The sequence below is a fragment of the Acomys russatus genome, chromosome 19, assembly GCF_903995435.1.
Source record: "Acomys russatus chromosome 19, mAcoRus1.1, whole genome shotgun sequence".
NCBI lineage: Eukaryota > Metazoa > Chordata > Mammalia > Rodentia > Muridae > Acomys > Acomys russatus.
Window position 1 is genome coordinate 39,318,586 of NC_067155.1, and position 16,064 is coordinate 39,334,649.

At 56.4% G+C, this 16,064-nt stretch overlaps 3 protein-coding genes across 4 annotated transcripts; 1 reads left to right on the plus strand and 2 right to left on the minus strand.

Annotated features, from left to right (window-relative positions):
• On the plus strand, nucleotides 1–1,780 carry LOC127202570 (insulin receptor substrate 1-like). Its single transcript, XM_051161219.1, has 2 exons — nucleotides 1–430; nucleotides 610–1,780. The coding sequence occupies exons 1-2, from the start codon at nucleotides 1–3 to the stop codon at nucleotides 1,677–1,679; spliced, it is 1,500 nt and encodes a 499-aa protein (XP_051017176.1). The 3' UTR covers nucleotides 1,680–1,780.
• Nucleotides 1,781–2,466: 686 nt separating this feature from the next.
• On the minus strand, nucleotides 2,467–4,054 carry Sap25 (Sin3A associated protein 25). Its single transcript, XM_051162129.1, is given in 7 exon segments — nucleotides 2,467–2,747; nucleotides 2,823–2,920; nucleotides 3,037–3,169; nucleotides 3,257–3,360; nucleotides 3,443–3,553; nucleotides 3,556–3,637; nucleotides 3,712–4,054. Coding segments are annotated over 7 exon segments (924 nt in total). The 5' UTR covers nucleotides 3,856–4,054; the 3' UTR covers nucleotides 2,467–2,495.
• Nucleotides 4,055–4,062: 8 nt separating this feature from the next.
• Lrch4 (leucine rich repeats and calponin homology domain containing 4) lies at nucleotides 4,063–16,064 on the minus strand. 2 transcript variants are annotated; one of them, XM_051161229.1, is made up of 18 exons: nucleotides 15,796–16,063; nucleotides 11,638–11,782; nucleotides 11,383–11,509; nucleotides 11,098–11,203; nucleotides 8,182–8,318; nucleotides 7,959–8,071; nucleotides 7,746–7,845; nucleotides 7,433–7,523; nucleotides 7,268–7,344; nucleotides 7,100–7,161; nucleotides 6,888–7,004; nucleotides 6,717–6,785; nucleotides 6,545–6,643; nucleotides 6,343–6,431; nucleotides 6,077–6,162; nucleotides 5,791–5,928; nucleotides 5,624–5,701; nucleotides 4,063–4,467 (listed from the first exon to the last, which is right to left on the minus strand). In XM_051161229.1, the coding sequence occupies exons 1-18, from the start codon at nucleotides 16,013–16,015 to the stop codon at nucleotides 4,363–4,365; spliced, it is 1,959 nt and encodes a 652-aa protein (XP_051017186.1). In that variant the 5' UTR covers nucleotides 16,016–16,063; the 3' UTR covers nucleotides 4,063–4,362. The 2 variants fall into 2 exon arrangements, with proteins under 2 accessions (XP_051017186.1, XP_051017185.1); XM_051161228.1 differs by lacking the exon at nucleotides 4,063–4,467 and adding an exon at nucleotides 4,546–5,314 and having other exon boundaries at nucleotides 15,796–16,064.

A 16,064-nucleotide genomic window follows, 5' to 3' on the forward strand; every position in this document is an offset into this window, starting at 1 on the left:
ATGAACCCTGCAGGTACGGACCCCACAGTCTCCCCCGGGACCGAGTCCGCCGTCGTGTCCCTCGGCAAGCCGTTTCCATGGACCTACCCACCCGACGTGCGGCTCTGTGGCCACCTGCGGAAACAGAAGTCCCAGCGCCGCCGCTTCTTCGTGCTGCGCGCTGACCCACCGCGCCTGGAGTGCTACGAGAACGAGAAGAAGTTCCTCTCTAGCCGCTGCCGCCCACCTCGACCCCGGCGCACCATTAGCCTGGAGGGTGCCTGCACCATCAGCAAACGCGCTGATGCCCGCCAGCGCCACCTGATCATCGTCTATACCAGCGACAGCAGCCTGGGCGTGGCGGCGGCCAGCGAAGCCGAGCAGCAAGCATGGTACAGCGCCCTGCTCGAGGTGCGCGCCACCGCTGCTGCAGCTGCCGCCGCCGCTATGGGTAAGTCCTGGGCGACGGGGAGGGGAGGGCAGGGGAGGGCAAGGGGGTGGCTTAGTTTATGTAGAACCCGTCTCCCTCAGATCATCAAAGGTTCAAATCTTAAGCTTTCACAAGTCTTGGTTTCCTGGGACATGGTGACCCCAACCCCTGCCTCCCAGTGACTTGCCCATTCTCTTCAGGTTTCAGTCCCCAAGAGGCCTCTGAGACTTGGATCTTCGCCCCGTTCCAGGACGTTTGGCCTGTGACACTGCGGTCCAAGGGGTTGGGGCGAGTGCAAGGCCTGAACAGCGGCAGTTATCGCCTGTGCCTGGGTTCTGGGTCCCTGAGCCTCCTGCGGAAGCCAGGAAGCAAGGGTTCCAAAGACAACCGGGCATCGCCACCACCGGTTCTCCGCCTGTCCTTGCTCAGCGTGCGCCGCTGTGGTCACGCAGACTCTTTCTTCTTCCTGGAACTCGGGCGCTCAGCGCCCATGGGTCCTGGGGAGCTGTGGCTGCAGGCACCTGATGCAGTGGTGGCCCAAAGCATTCATGAGACGGTCCTGGCTGCCATGAAGAGGCTGGGGAACAGTGCCGCCTGCGGCAAGGCTGACGCCCCTCCAGGAGATCCTACAATGAGTGTTTCTGCAGCCTCTGACCCGGAACCATATGAAACCCCTGCTTCAGTACTGGCCACTATGCAAGCAAGAGGCCCGGGTGAGAGAGCAACGCAGGACTACCACAAGCCTTTGGAAAAGATGGGGTCAATACCCTTCAACAGGGGGCTAGATCTGGGCGGGGACTACATCACCATGGGAGTCAGGAATGAGTACATGCACATGGGAGGAGGGGAAGCTGGTGAGTATATGTGGATGGCACCCCCAGCTCTTCCTCCCACCCCTCCCAGGGTAGCTCCTGGCAAGCAGCATCAGGACTGTGAAAGTGCAGAGTACATGCCCATGAACAGACTTCTACAAGGGCCTTGTTACTATGAGGAGCTCAAGACCAGGGAGTCTGAACTTGGCTGTCGGGGTGCCCACTGTGGCATTAGGGACAGATGGGGACCCACAGGGGCTCGGACCCGCTCTTCCCAACTGTCCGAGCTATCTGGGGACTACATGTACATCCCAGACTATGTAGGGACCAACAGTGCTCAGCCGGGGTCTCTGGATAGCTGCCTCAACTATGTGGACCTAGACCTAGTCCCTCCCTTGGGGGTGCCTGGAGCAGCCCCTGGGGAGAGTCCACAGAACTATACCAGCATCAAGTTCTAGAACTTTTGGGAGAATGGTCAGGGAAGAGAGGAAAAGAAGAGAAAAGCTACCATTCCGCTCAGCTCCTGCACTGCCCCCTTGCCTGCTGTACCGAGAAACTCTCAGGAGTTCTCAGGAGGACGTTCTCCCAAGACTCTTAAAATTAGAACCTTGCTCTGCCCCGCCCCCTTCCAAAAAACAAAAACACCAAACAAACAAATAAAACCCCAAACTTCACAAAGTTTCGGGTCTTCTCAGCTGAATTCCTACAGAATCGGTTCTCGGGCTAGCTGTGGCCAAAGCATAGATGAAGACCTCCACCTCCTACCCCCATCTGGCCAGCTCTGTCCTCTCACATGCCAGAGTGGAGCGCCCTGCCCCGGGTCTACTCAGTAACCATGGGAGGAGCCTCAGGGATCATTGTTGTTGCCCCCCAGGCAACCTGTCCCCTCTCAAGTCACCATTTGCCAGTCAGGTTCGCCTGACCCTTCTCTGGTCTGGCAGAGCTGACCAAGCCCTTGCTTTCCTAGGGAGCAGCCCTGTCCATAGTGTGGACCCAACCCACCCAATTAAAGGTGCTCTGCACCCTGACTATCTTGGCTCAGTGGGTTTCTCCACCCCACCTAGAGGGTAACCAGTGGTGAAGGAGACTTGAAGGGAGGGGAAGTAGGTGCAGGGGAATTCTGGGATGTGGCCTGCCTCCGCATCCCATGCCCTTGGTGCCACCGCGCTGCAGGGAGCCTGGTTTACATACTGATTCTGATTTATTGTCGACCAAACGGCTTGGGTGTTGAAGACAGCAGTCTCATTTGGGGGGGATGTTCCTGTGGGCAGTGCTTATTGGGGCTCAGTGCTTCTGGAACAGCCCTGGCCACCACTGGGGCCTGGGTCTTCAGACACAGAGACAGCATCTGGGCAGCTGGCCAAGGAGTTAGCTGTCTGCTCACCCTGACTCATCTGCAGCAGGCCAGCGAGGGCAATCATCTCCGCCTCACTGAGCCAGGTGGACGAGCAGGTCTGAGATGAGGAGGGGTGCACAGAGGCTGCCATGATTGGAGGAGGGAGCAGCAGCCTCCGGTCGCCCATTGCCTGAGGAGACAGAAAGGGATGCTTGTCCTCCCAGGCTTTGAATGGAGAACGGACCAGAGTGAGGTGCACTCTTACCTGCTGAGGGGATTGGGACAGGCATAGGGGAACACGCTGCCCACAGGGTAGCAGAGGGTCCAAGAAGAAGACATCTTCATAGTTTGTCACCGGGAGCCCTGAGGACAGGGGAGAGCTTGCTAGCTTGGTGGCCTAGGCCTCCCACCCTACCCCCTCACTACAGCTTCCCCCAGCAACCTCCCAACTGAGCTGAGGGGCCAAGAGAAAAAAGTACCTGTATCCCGGGACACCTGCTCTTCCTCTGGATGCCCTGAGGTAGGGCTCCTGCCCCAGGCATCACACATAGGCCAGGAAGGATGACACAGTGTCCTGCTAGACAAAGATACGCCTGACCCGCAGCTGGCCCCCTGTGAAAAACAGGAAGTTACTCAGCTCCATCTCTCTTGCAGGCCCCTTGGCTACCTGGAGGCAGGGTCACAGGTCCCCCAACTCACCACCAGCTGGGGTCCTGCATTAGCCTGGTGGCTGGGACCCCAAAATGGCAGCGGAGTCATCCTTGAGGGAGTGACCTGAGAGGTCACCTGGGGAGAATGAGATACTGCAAAGGAAAGAGTCGTGATTAGATCGGGCTCTGAAACTCTGGGGACTCGTGGGTAAAAACAGCAGGACCTGGTGCCTACCTGGGACTTCAGTGGTCTCCTCAGGAGCCAGGTGACTGGAAGGCGGCTGCTTTTTTCCGGTCTCAGATGGGCTGAGGGCCTGGGGCTGTGGGCTGTGTGAAGGAAGGATGGGCTTCCCTACTCACCTCCCCTCCCAACACTGATTTGAGGTAGTCACAGGACCAAAAATATCCCCCCTTTGCTAGTACCGACCTCCTGGATTTTCGGTTTTGCAAAGTGCCCACAACGCCTCCTGCCGGGCTCCCGCGACCGACCCACCCAAGCCCTCACCTCTCCCACACAGGCGTTCCTTGCTCTTCCATGGTTTCCTCTCTGGAGCTCCAGGCCTCGCCTTGGTCACTGCCAGTGGAGAGGCCTGGCTCCTCTGTTGCCTCCTCCCGACCTGTGCCCCATGGCCCAAGCCAGGGCAACATCCTGCGCCTCGTGGAGAACGAGGCAATACCCTCCGCTGTGCTTGCCTGCGGCGCCTGACTACATGGGCGCCCAAATCCTAGCCCACCTCAGAGGTGTCGCCACGACGCCTGCGCCAGCGCTTCTCCAGCCACGCGGTGCGTTCCCGCCAGGCTCTCAAGGGCTCCCCCTGGCGGCAGAGCCACGGGGCACTTGGGCCGTTGCAGCACACTACGCTGGGACCCACATTAGAGGACCCGGGTCCCCAAGACGCTCGTGCACTCACAGACAGGCACACACCTGGGGGCCAACCTACAGGCTTTTCGGCTTCTCTTTATTGTGTTTGACACAACACTCTTCACCCAGACTGGGGCTGCACCGGAAACAGCCTAAGGGCAGGGGATACCCATGTCCAGTGCTACACACAGGGTCGTGGTCACCAAGTCCTTGCTAATTGGCAGGGCACGGGTGTCATCTGTTCCCAATACAGGTCCGGTGGTGGCTGGGGCCCAGAGCCCCAACCTCTACCCCTAAGGCTGTTCCAGAAGTGCGTGAATGACAGCAGCGATGTGAGGGAGGCCCCTTCCAGGGACCCCCTCCTCTTCCAGGATGTGGTAGGGCTGGCACAGGGACTCCTGGGGGGAAGGGCCCAGGTTAAGTTTCTCCCTGGCATTCTCCAAGCAAAGTTAAGAGGGGAAGAAGGTGAAGGCACCTGATAAGACACTGCCCCACGCCTGGGGACAAATGACACATGGAAGCTGCCAGCAGATATAGAAGGGGGGTAACAGAGGGGGCTTGGGCAGGAGAGGCCTGGCATTACCAAAGGGAAATGCTTTCACAGGCAGGCTGACACACACAAAGCCCAGGCAGGACAAGGCCCAGCTGCAGCAGGAGCTCACACAAGCACACACAGAGGTGACAGTCTATACAGTTTATATACAGAGCCAGGGGCCCATAATGGGCCCACATCCCCTACAAATATAGTTCTCTCTACAAAACAGAGATAATTTAGCTCCCCCGTAGTAGCAGCCAGGAGGGAGAGGGAGAAGGGAAAAGCCAAGGTCCTGACATTCCTCTGAGGGTCAGAGGGCTAGTGGGGAGGACACGAAGGCACCATCAGCACTAACGGTAAAGGGCTATTGTGGGCACTAGGGTGGGCTTCTGAGGTCAGTGTTTGTGAGGGGTACACTAGTGTCTTTGGTAGGGGCTGAAGGCACCATCGGTGGGGACATGGTCGAACAGGTCTTATAAATAGAAGTTGGAGCAGGAGGGGGCCACAGGGTCCTAGGAGCCCAGAAGCCGAGTGTAGACAACATAGAGCAGCAGCATGGACGCCACGTAGAAGAGGAGGAAGCCACCCAGGCCAGAGGAGGGCTGGACTGGGGCAGGGGCCTTGCCCCCAGCCAGGACCACAGCCTCTAGTATGGTCCGTAGCCCCTGGGTGGTGCCCCGGAGAAGATCTGAGGGTGAGCACAGGTCAGCCTGGGAAGGGAGGGCAGGGCAGATGGACAAGGACAAATAACAGATGTTAGCAGCATCAAGTCACAAACCTTCCCACCCCTGCCCTCCCAAGCCAGGACCACAGCCAGAGCCATACCAACATGCAGACAGGCCAGGACATGCGGGACAGGGACAGGGACAAGAGGGAGAGCAGGCAGGAGTGAGGGGCAGGGCCAGGACACATGCTTCCTGTAGGAGCAGATACCCTGTGGATGGAACACCACCCCTCATGCACAGTATTCAGCTGAGCCCTGGACACAGCATCCTCCAGAGCAAAGAGCAGCCCCATACCTCAGGGACACCCATTTTTCGACAGGCTTCTAAGAAACTCTCCACATTCTTCCGTGACTTGAGGGCACTGAGCTTTGGCTGGAGGTGGCAGAGAGAGGAAAGGAGTTTGAAAAGCGAAGCCGCAGTCTAATCCCATCCCCTCTACCTCCTTTTGGGCCCCTACTGACCACAGCAGGTGAGGGCACATGAATGAAGGGTACAGAGCGGGGCCGCAGCTGGTTGGCCAGCTGGCAGAGGATGACCCCATTGGCGAGAGCCTCTGCCAGGTCCTCAGGCAGGGGCTGCTGCAGGCGTGACTCAAGCACCTGGAAGCAGAGACAGGAGGGGCAAGTGGGTTAGCAGGGAACTCATGCCACCCTTCCCTTCCTCAAAGACGGTTCTAGGGCAAGAACGAGGAGTTGAGGGCTGTGTGGGTCCTGAGGAGTTGCCATGCTGGGCCAGGCCTCCGCTCACCTGGCGAAGTTGGGAAATGAGCTCCTTCTCATCTAGAGCCTGAGGAAACGGCCGAGGTCTCAAAACAGACTCTGGAGAGGAAGGGCCTGGGAGGGAGAAAGGGACTGGGATGGCTCTGCTTCACAGATAAACCTTGGAGCCAGCCTCTAACAGTCTGATAGCAATACTGGCCCCTGCCCGTGGGAGTTACCATGAAAAGAGACACCACCCTGAGAGACACAAGTCCCAAGAGACAGGTTAGTGCTAGGAGGAGGGTATAGACTCACTTGAGCCACTCTGAGAAGAGGACCGGAAGAGGAAGCTGTTTGGTCTCTGAATGGAGCCCAGTGGCCTGGGAACAGGAGCTGTCACAGGAGGAAAGCCAGGGACAAGCAAGAGAAATGTCCCCTCAGTGGCCCACTTTTCTTCCAGCCCTCTATGTCCCAAGCACCTCCAAGCCCAACATCTAAAGACGCTGTCCTACCTGGTCCAGATACAGGAGGAGGGTCCTGGGAGACGGGGGATGGTGCAGGAGCTCCCTGCCCCCCTGAAACTCCCACTTGGGTAGCACTGGACTTCGGTGGGCCACTGAGGAAAAAGAAGGGACTCAGTGAAGGCTCTGAGTAAGACATAGGGAGATGGATCTTAGGGAGACACCTACTTGCAAGTGGCCTGCGTGGATGGGGCCGAAGCACCTGCCCCCGCAGCCCTGATCCCCCGCTTCAGGACGCTGGAAGAAGTAGAAGACAATTGAGCTGCGCAGTCAGGAGGCTCACTCAGAGCAGCAGAAGTCTGAGAGGCATCAGCCCTGTCCAGCCCCAGCCCAGCCCACCTGTCCTTCCTGGGGGACCCCCACCCCACACTCTGCTGCTGTTGCCGCCGCTCCCGCTCCTGCCACAACTGCAGAGTGTCTGGGCGCCGTCTCTCCTCCCCTGCAGGCTCCTCCCGCCTGGTGGAAGACAGGACAGAAGACCTTGGTCAGGTGAAGGGAGGTCCCTAGGGCTGTTGTAGTGGGCAGTGGGGTGGGCTTGGGGGCTGGAATACCTGCTGCTTGGTGTTTTCTCCACATCCCCCGCCACGAGGCTTAATTCAGAAGGCAACTGCTCCTGAAGAGAGAACAGCAGAGGCTGAAGGCAGGCCTGGTCCCATGGTGGCACTGATCCCCTCACTCGGTACCCTTCACCTGGACACGGGAAAGAACTGGGTCCTCACCTCAGCTGTACCTCGTTCTTCATCTTCCCCAGGAACGTGGCTGTCAATAAAGTCAATCTGTTCCAGGTCTCCATCACCTGCAAGGCCAGGGCACATCAGCAAGAGAGCAGGAGGGGCTTCCAGGCCTACACCCACCCGTCCTTCCGGGACAGCTCCCCTGCTCACCAGAGCCATCTTCCCTAAGTTGTCTAGGCCCCCGGGGCTCCCGGGCCAGCTCTGAGATCCGGAACGATAGCTCTGAAAAATCATCTGTGGACTTTAAGGCAGAGAGGCAGAGATGGGATATGGGCTCCTTGCAGGGCTGGGTACCATATGGGCTCAGGTGGAAAGCCAGCCTCTTGGGACAGTAGGGACAGGAGCCCCAGCCATGACCGCTTACTGAGATACCAACGTATTTGTATTAATATAAGGTCCTCAGTACCAAGTTTCGCTTGCAGTGACGACATCCCTAGATGTCCTTAATGAAGGAGGTCCTTACCTCATTTCCTGACCACCTCTTGCTGCCACTGTCAACGCTATGGAAGCCTGAGTCCAGGCCGCCATTGTACCGACGTCCCGGAAATAAATCTTCAGCAGGGCTGCAGAAGCCAGGGAACCGTGATGAGCCCTACGCTGGCAGCCCTTCCCCTCCCACTGGAACCCAGGGGAGTTCGCTGGTCCCAGGATGGGGATTCCTTCCCCTGGGCCTTACCAGGGACTAAAGCTTGGGGGGCGGGATGGGACCAGGTCCCCCAGGGCAGCTCCCCGCCGTCCAGCCTCTGTAGTTAAGTACTTGAAGATGTGAAGTTTCCCCTTCAGGCAGATCTATGTGAGGGGCACATGCACAAGAATGAGGTGGCGCCCCAAGCCTTGCTGGGCCCCCCATGCTACCTAATGGTACCAGTGTCCTCGGGGCCCACCCAGGCTCATCCTACCTGGGCAGGTGGACTCTGTAGGGGGTTGCTATCCAGCAGAATGACCTGCAGGTGCCTGAGGCGGCAGAAGGAGACCGGGATTCGGGAGACACGGTTACAGGAAAAATCCAGGCGGACCAGAGGAAGGTCCCCCAGCTCTAGGGTCGGACAAGGGGAGAGTTAGAAGGACAGGCCCGAAGCCTTGAGTTCTCATCCTTGCCCTTGGCTCTGACCAGTCAGCACTGGCTCCATCACAGCACCTCAAGGCCTGGCTGGCTCAACTCCCTCCCCACTTACTTCTCAGCGGGGTCCTAGAAACTTCAGTGGCTGCTGGCCCTATACATCCCTCTCTCCTGACACCCCACCCAGAACCCCAGTCTACACTCTCAAGTGGGCAGCACAAGACACAAACCAATCAACATTACTGCTCAAAAGCTTCCCATAGCACACAGCCAGACTGCTATGGTTGGGTGGGGATGGTGGGCACAAAGTGGACAGCTCAAGGCCAACCTCAGCTAGTGGGTTCAAAGCCATCCTGGACTTGTCTCAAAAAGCTCACAATCAGCAATATGGAAGCCTGTTTTCCAGCCTCATGGCTTTCAAGCTTTATCTCTTCCATGAATGTTCCACACACCTGGGGTCTGGGAATTCTGCTCCCTTGTACTCAAGAAGCATTTTGCTTGGATCTTTTGTGGCCGAGGAGGAACACCCTGTATTTGTGCCCCCTACTGTTACGTCTATATTAGAACACCTGATGATGGTGCTCTGAGGTGGGACCTACAGGAGGTACCTGGGTCATGGGTCTCTGCCTGCATGAATATGCTATTCCATGGATGGATTTAGGGATTAAGGTACCATCAAGGAAGTGGCTTGTTATAAAACACAAAGCTTGCTGTATGCTGCCATTTGATGATCTCTTGTGATACCTGCATATACAGATGTGTAAACACAATACATACATACGTACGTACATACATACATACATACTGAAAAAAGATTGTTACTTGGTCCTCAAGGCTTAAATGCTAGCTCACACTTACAATCATACCCCTGGGGTGGGGGGTAGGGGTGGGGTCAAGGCAAAAGGAGTATAAGGCCAGCCTGGGATAGAGTAAGACCCTGTCTCAAAAAAACAAACAAAAGGGCCAGAGAGATGGCTCAGTGGATAAGAACACTGTCTGCAATTCCAGAGGTCCCAAGTTCAACTCCCAGCAACCATATGGCGGCTCACAACCATCTATACTGGAATCTGATGCCCTCTTCTGGCGTGCAGGTGTATGGCAGATAGAGCACTGTATACATAATAAATACACACATATCTAAACAAACAAAACCAAAAAAGAAGTGCTGGATGCACAGCTCAGCTGGTGAATGCTGACCTGGAACACATTCATCTCTAAGTAATGTACAAACCATGCACGGTGGCACACGCCTGTAGTCCCAGCACCGAGGGGAAGGCAGGAGGGGCAGGGTTCAAGGCCATTCTTGGCTACATACTGTCCTGGAGGCCAGCCTGAACAACAAGACACCATGTCTCCAAAAACAAAACAAAACAAAATTCCAGCCAGGTAGGGAGGCACGTGCCTTAATAGGGAGGCAGAGGCAAGCAGATGCCTGTGAGCTCCAGGACAGTCTGGTTTACATAGTGAGACCCTATCACAACTCAAAACAAAACAAAATTCCTTGGCTTCAGTTACTTTGTTACAGTAACAAAAAAATGAAGACACTTAACAGACTGTGAAGGCAGAGGTCAGAGGCAGAAGGCGGCAGAAGGAGTAGGGAAACGGAGGAGTATTACTCCTGTTCTTCAGAACCAAGTTCCCACCCTTCCTGTCTCACTCTGGTTTGTCTAACTGCCCATGCCGCCCAGACCTCTCCAGGCTTTCCATATGGCACTCCTCTGCCTGGATAAAGGATGGAGCGCCCTCCTTCTAAGGGCAGCCGTGCCGGGCTTCTGCCAGATGTCATTCCCTAGGCTCCCCAGAGGGCCTTGCTCCCCTCTCACTCCCTGAGCTCCCAAGTCTCCTGCTTCAGCAGTTCCCTATGAATGGCTGTCTCTCTGCCATTAAGCCACTAAACCTCTGAGGGTTGATCTCAGCTCTCGGGCACATCTATCGGGCCCCCCACCTGAAACACAGGAAGCCCACACATCAGAATAACAACGGCTGAACACAAGAAGGGAGGGAGGTCTGCTTCCCCGCAGAGACTATCAAATGTTGGTGCGTCACGGTCACCTCATTAGACCAGGCTGCCTAGGTGCACACGTCAGGATCCCACCCCAGTTCAGAGTCCTTGAGAGAAGTTCAAGAGCATCGAATGACTAGTATTGTTTCTAGAGCTCTTGCTGGGGTTATGGGGTGCTGGGTGGGCCTTTACGGTCCCTTCCAGCCTTAGGATTCTAAAGTTCACTGACTTCCCTGTTCCCACACTTGTGAAAACAGAACAAGGAATCCATGCCTTCCCAGCCTCAGAGGGTTGCCATGGTCAGGAGCAAATATAACTGTTTACTGTTTGCGTTAGACACAGAAGATCCCTGAGCAACTAAGGCAAGATTATTTTTAAAAGATTTCTCGCCTGTAACTTATTATTTCAAATTGTTTCTGCCCTCCCCCTCCCGTTTCGTATGTTGGAATCCTAACCTTGAAAGTGGTTGGCACTAAGACGTGGGTCCCATGGGCAGTAATTCAGGTCACAAGGGCAGAGTCCAGAGAGGATTAGCATCCTTATAAAACAGAGCTCAGAGACCCGGGAGCTCACTTGCTGAAGTTGTTATCCACAGAAGGCCCTAGTACCACCTGAGCACATGCACCTGATCTAACTATGGATCACCTGCACGCTATTTAGAAGCCACTCTGTGGAACATGTGTAATTGCAGCCACGCTGATGAATATACATACAAGCGCGCACACCGTCATCTCTGTGGTTCGTTTGCCTTACCATCAGGCAGGGTACTGAGCTGGTTCCTTCGAACGTTGAGATCCCGCAGGGAACGGAGGCTGCACAGCTCCACAGGGAGGGACTGTAGCTCATTGCTGCTCACATCCTAGGTCAGAGGCGGCTCTGTAAGCCCAGGAGCAGCGGAAATCGCTCTGCCATCTCTGTCTGGTTACTTGTCTTTCCCTCAAGCCTTTCCCCAGGGGGTTCCTTTCTCTAACTACCTCCCAAAGGTCCCCAAGACCTGGCTCAACAGCCCCTCTTCTGGCCCTGGCCCCTTGTTCTTACAAGCTGCCGCAGGCTTCCTAAGGTGCTGATGTCTGGAGGCAGGGCTCCTAGCTTGTTGTTGCTGACGATAAGTACTCGAAGGGGCAGCTGGCAGATGTAGGGTGGCAACGCCGACAGCTGATTCCGACTGTGGAAGGGAGACAGGCAGCAGGCTCACTGCCCAAGCAAGGCATCCAGCACCGGGCCTGCACCAGGGGACCAGGACGACCACTCAGGGCATACAGGGTCTTTGAGGCCCAGAGTAAGCCCCACTACCTGAGGTTGAGGTAGGTGAGGGCTGTGAGATTCCCCAGAGCTGGGTTCAGACATCTCAGGCAATTGTGGTAGAGGCTCAGGCCTTCCAGGGACACCAGCTGGCACGCTGCCTCAGGCACCTCGGGAAACCGGTTCCGAGACAAGTCTAAGGAAAGTAAGGGTCCAAAAGAGCTCAGGAAAGGCTCAGCCTTGCACAAGGGGCCTGGGTGGTCCCTGAGCTGGGTGCCCAGCTCCCCACACCCACTGACCTGAGGAATCAAACCCATAGGCCGAGGCAATAACAAGTGGATAAAGGCCTGCCACACATGAAGGAGGACCCGAGTTCGATCCCCCAGAAGCCATGCATAAAAAGCCAGGTGTGACCGTGTTTGTTCGCAATCCCAGCACTGGAGAGGTGGGGATAAGTGGATCCTTGGTGCTCACTGGCCAGCTGACCAGCCAGCCTAGCTGATTCAGTGACCGGGTCAATGAATTGACTGTCTCAAAAAAGCAAAGTAGCTAGCACCTGAAGAGTGACCCCCTAGGCTGCACAGGTGTACACAGGTGCACACATACATTCATAACCCTGGGCTCCCACAAAGCGAAGCACATCATAAGCATGAACAGAAAACCAGAGAAGGCCAGACTTGGGAGGGTAAGGACAGATCAGAAATACAATTCACAAATGAAGCTACATGTGGTGGCTCATGCCTGTAATTCCAGCAATCAGAATGCTGAGAGGGGAGAATCAAGAGCTCAGGACTAGACTCCCCCCTCCCCCAAGAGTTCTCCTGGCTCTGTGGCCAGGTTCTGTAACACTGTGGTCTCTACAGGAGAGGTGAAAGGTGGCTGGTCACAGGAGGGGGCCATGCTTGTAAGGAAACAGTCTGAGGGATGAAGAGAAGGCTGAGTGAGGATGCACACTTACTACACAAGCTGAGGGTCTGACTTTAGAAGCCAGACCTTGTGCACAAAGCTGTGCATGGGTATGTACCTGGGACCTCAGTGCTGGAAGAGGAGGGCTCAGCAGAAATTAACTGGGCTTGTGGGCTGGCAGCCTAGCTAGCTCCAGGTCTCAAGAGAGTAAGGCGGAGAGTGACAGAACAGTGCACCCAACATCCTCTTCTGGCCTCTACATGTATCTATTCACTCACCCCAAGGGCGGGGGGGGGGGGGGGGAGAAGGGGGAAGGCTGGTCCTGGTCAGAGCTGGGACTCAGTGTGTCCAGCTACAGAAGCCTCTGGCTGAGGTCCCAGGACAAGAAAGAGAAGTTGAAAACAACAGTAAGGTGATAGGCAGGAAAGGTCAAGGGGATAATTCAGAATCCTTGGGGACCACAGGGGGAGCCCCTCCTCTCGGCTCCAACCTGTTTTCAACACAGGGAAGAAAGCAAGAACGAGATCTACCCTGGCTTTCAGGATTAAGTATGGCCCTAACCCTCGGCCAGTTTTCTATGGACGTCACTTCAGGACGCCTAGGAGAGAAAGGCAGGAGGCTAGGCGGGAGCTGAGCACCAGCTCTCAGAGCACTCAAGCTCCTGGACTGGGGCGCCCTTGTCCCGCGGGGTGTCTTCCTCTGCTTCCTCTCTGGCCTTGGCCTGAGCTTCAGTCTTTACCTTGAGCAGAGTGGGGAGTAGAGACGAGAGGCCTTTATACACGCTCATGTGTGTGCGCACGCACACAAACACACATGATCTCAAACAGTGGCTCACTACTGCATTGCCAGAGGCAAGCCTGTGGTTCCCTCCAGTGTGCAGCCACAGACCACAGACCCCCTAGAAGCCCATGTTGGTGTTTGTTCTGTTCAGCATGCTCTGGGAGCTGCCTGGGCCTTTTAGGGGAAAGCCCAGGCAAGAGCCATTGTGAGCTTCCTTAAGGGCCCTCCTTCAGTAGGGGGCAAAAGCTATGAGAGGTGGGGAATATTCCCCCAAGGAAATGTGTCTTGTGACAGGAAACAGAGCAGAAACAATCCATTGGCTGTGGCGTGTAGGCTGTTTCCCAGGGGCTATCACCCTGATGCCCTGCAAGCTGTTTACTCTTTGCCCCCACTCTGGTGAACACAGACAGCTAGTGTGGGAAAAACAGTTCCGGAGAGGGTGGGAGGCCTGCATCTGGTCCTCCACCCGTGCCTAACACCTGCCTGTTTCCTTTGTGCTCACAAATGCATAAGTGTGTGTGTGTGTGTGTCTGTGCATTCATGGGAGTAGAGACCAAGCTGGGATCGGTAAGGGGTAGAGGGCAGAAGTCAGGGCAGAGGAAGGAGCCCAGGCTGAAGGAGGCAGAGCTCGGGGCACAGGATGTGGTCTGTGGGAGAATGAGCGACACTTCTCCTTTGCCAGAAGTTGCCCTCCCCCCACCAGGTCTCCACTAGTAGGCCAAGGAAACACAATCCTCGGTTGTCAGGGCTTCCACTGAGGAGACAGCAAACAGGAGAGGGTTCGGAATACTCCAGCAGCACAATGCTGAGGCCCTTAGTGAGATGCGGAGGACAGGGCGCCCACCGGGCAGCTCTGGGCTTCTGTCATTCACACACATGCCCCCTCCCAGGCTAGGAGCACCCAGCTTGGAGAGGGACGCTGAAGGACAGCTGGACAGAATGAAACCAACCTGCCTAGAACCTGGCCTCCAACAAGACTGACAGGGCACAGAGGGCCTTTCAGGAGGCTGGGGCTTTCCCACCTTACCACACAACTGAACCTGCACCCGGGGGGGGGGGGGGGGGGGGGGGGGAGCCCTAGCTGCACCCTGAGCCGGAATGCTGGAGGAGGAGATTGGGTGGGGGAAGATGCTGGGAGGGGCCGAGAGGGCTTGGTAGTTTTCCCCAAGAGTCCAGTCACTGAGACAGAGCCCTGAGGAAGTAAAGAAAAACATTTGGCCTTTGTCAAAAAACAAGCAAGGGGGGAGGGGAAAGGGAACAGACGGCTAGTGTCACACAGCTGCTGAGGTCAATCTGGAGCTTGGGGGTTGGGGGGAACCTGGGAGGGGTAAGAATGGCTCGTGGGGCTCAACCATTCCCAGGACTCACTCAGCTGTGTAAGGAAAAAGAATTTAAAAAAAGGAAAGAAAGAAAGATTTAAACTTTTTTTTTCACTCCAGAAGCTGTAAGGGGAGACTGCCTCAGCCCACAGGTATGATTGCAGGTGAGCGTGCACCTGCTGCAGCAATGTACTCTTTGATCCAGCCCTACATCCCTCGCCCTGCAGCTGAGAGGAGCAGACTGGGCCCAGACTGGGGTGGGGCTCCCGGAATGCAGTGCTCTGTTGTCAGCTGCCAGCCCAAGTTCATAGGCTGCCTAAGCAGCTGAAGTATGACTCACCTGTCATGGTACAGTCCCCAGTGCCTGGCCAGCAACAGACACGAGGGTAGAGGGCACATGATTAGAGGGTCTCAGACACACACACGTGGAGGGGATGTGATTAAAGGGATCTTGAGGGCGGGGCCTGGAAGGAGAGTCTCCAGGTGTAGCTAAGAGATACAATTGCCTTCCTTTCCTCCAGCTGCCTCAAGGTCCTCCCCTAAGGGAAAAGCAGAATTCTAGGGTTCCTATGAGGTCACAAACTCCACAGTGACCTCACAGAGGCAGGAAGAAGATAAAGGGGACGAGGATAATGGATGGAATGTTAAGGGTGGGAGCCTCACTTCTTTCACACAGAGGGGCTCAGGAGGACGGCGGAGAGGGGCTGGGACTTCTAGAGACTAAGGAAGAGCGAGCAGAAACGTCGAGTTGTCCGGGGAGATCCTTGGGAAAGGGGTAACTGGGGCTGTTGGGGTCCAGGTGGACGGGTGAGGAAGGAGTTGGAAATGACTAAAAGGGTGAAAAATGCAGCGACTGATTGATTATAAATGGAGGCTTGCTTCTAGGGGCGATCAGGTCTCGGGTTGAAGAAGCCAGCCAGGTGAGGGCGTGACCATGCTACAGGTGCGCAATATGCAAATAAAGGGGAGAGTCTCCCAGAGCTCGGCCAAAAGTGTTGTACACAAACTTGAAGCGAACGCATTGTCCAGTGGTTCCTAAAGCGGGGAGGGGAGGTCGCAGGCTCAGTGCCAATCCCAAGGGGCGAGCACTCAAGACTGCCAGGTGAAGGGGTGGGCCTGATTCGAACGCGAGGCGGGGCTATGCAAATGAGGGTCGAGGTCCGGCGTGGGTCCCTTCCTCTCTATGGGCACCAGCGCAACTCACCAGCCTGGGTGATGTCTGACAGGTCGTAACTGCGGGCCGCGCCCCGGGGGAAGTGCTTCAAACGCCGGTTGGATAAGTTCAGGGTCCCGGTGGCCACAGCCTCCTCTAAGGCTCGTTCTGCGCTGCGGCTCCCGGGTAGACCAGGCGACCCTGGCACGGAGACCGAAGCTGCAGCTTCCTCACCCCCGGCGGCGAGTGGGCCCGCTACCGCCGCCGCCATCCGCTCCCGGCGGCTCCCGCTGCCTGACTGACGGCACCGGCCGGCCCTC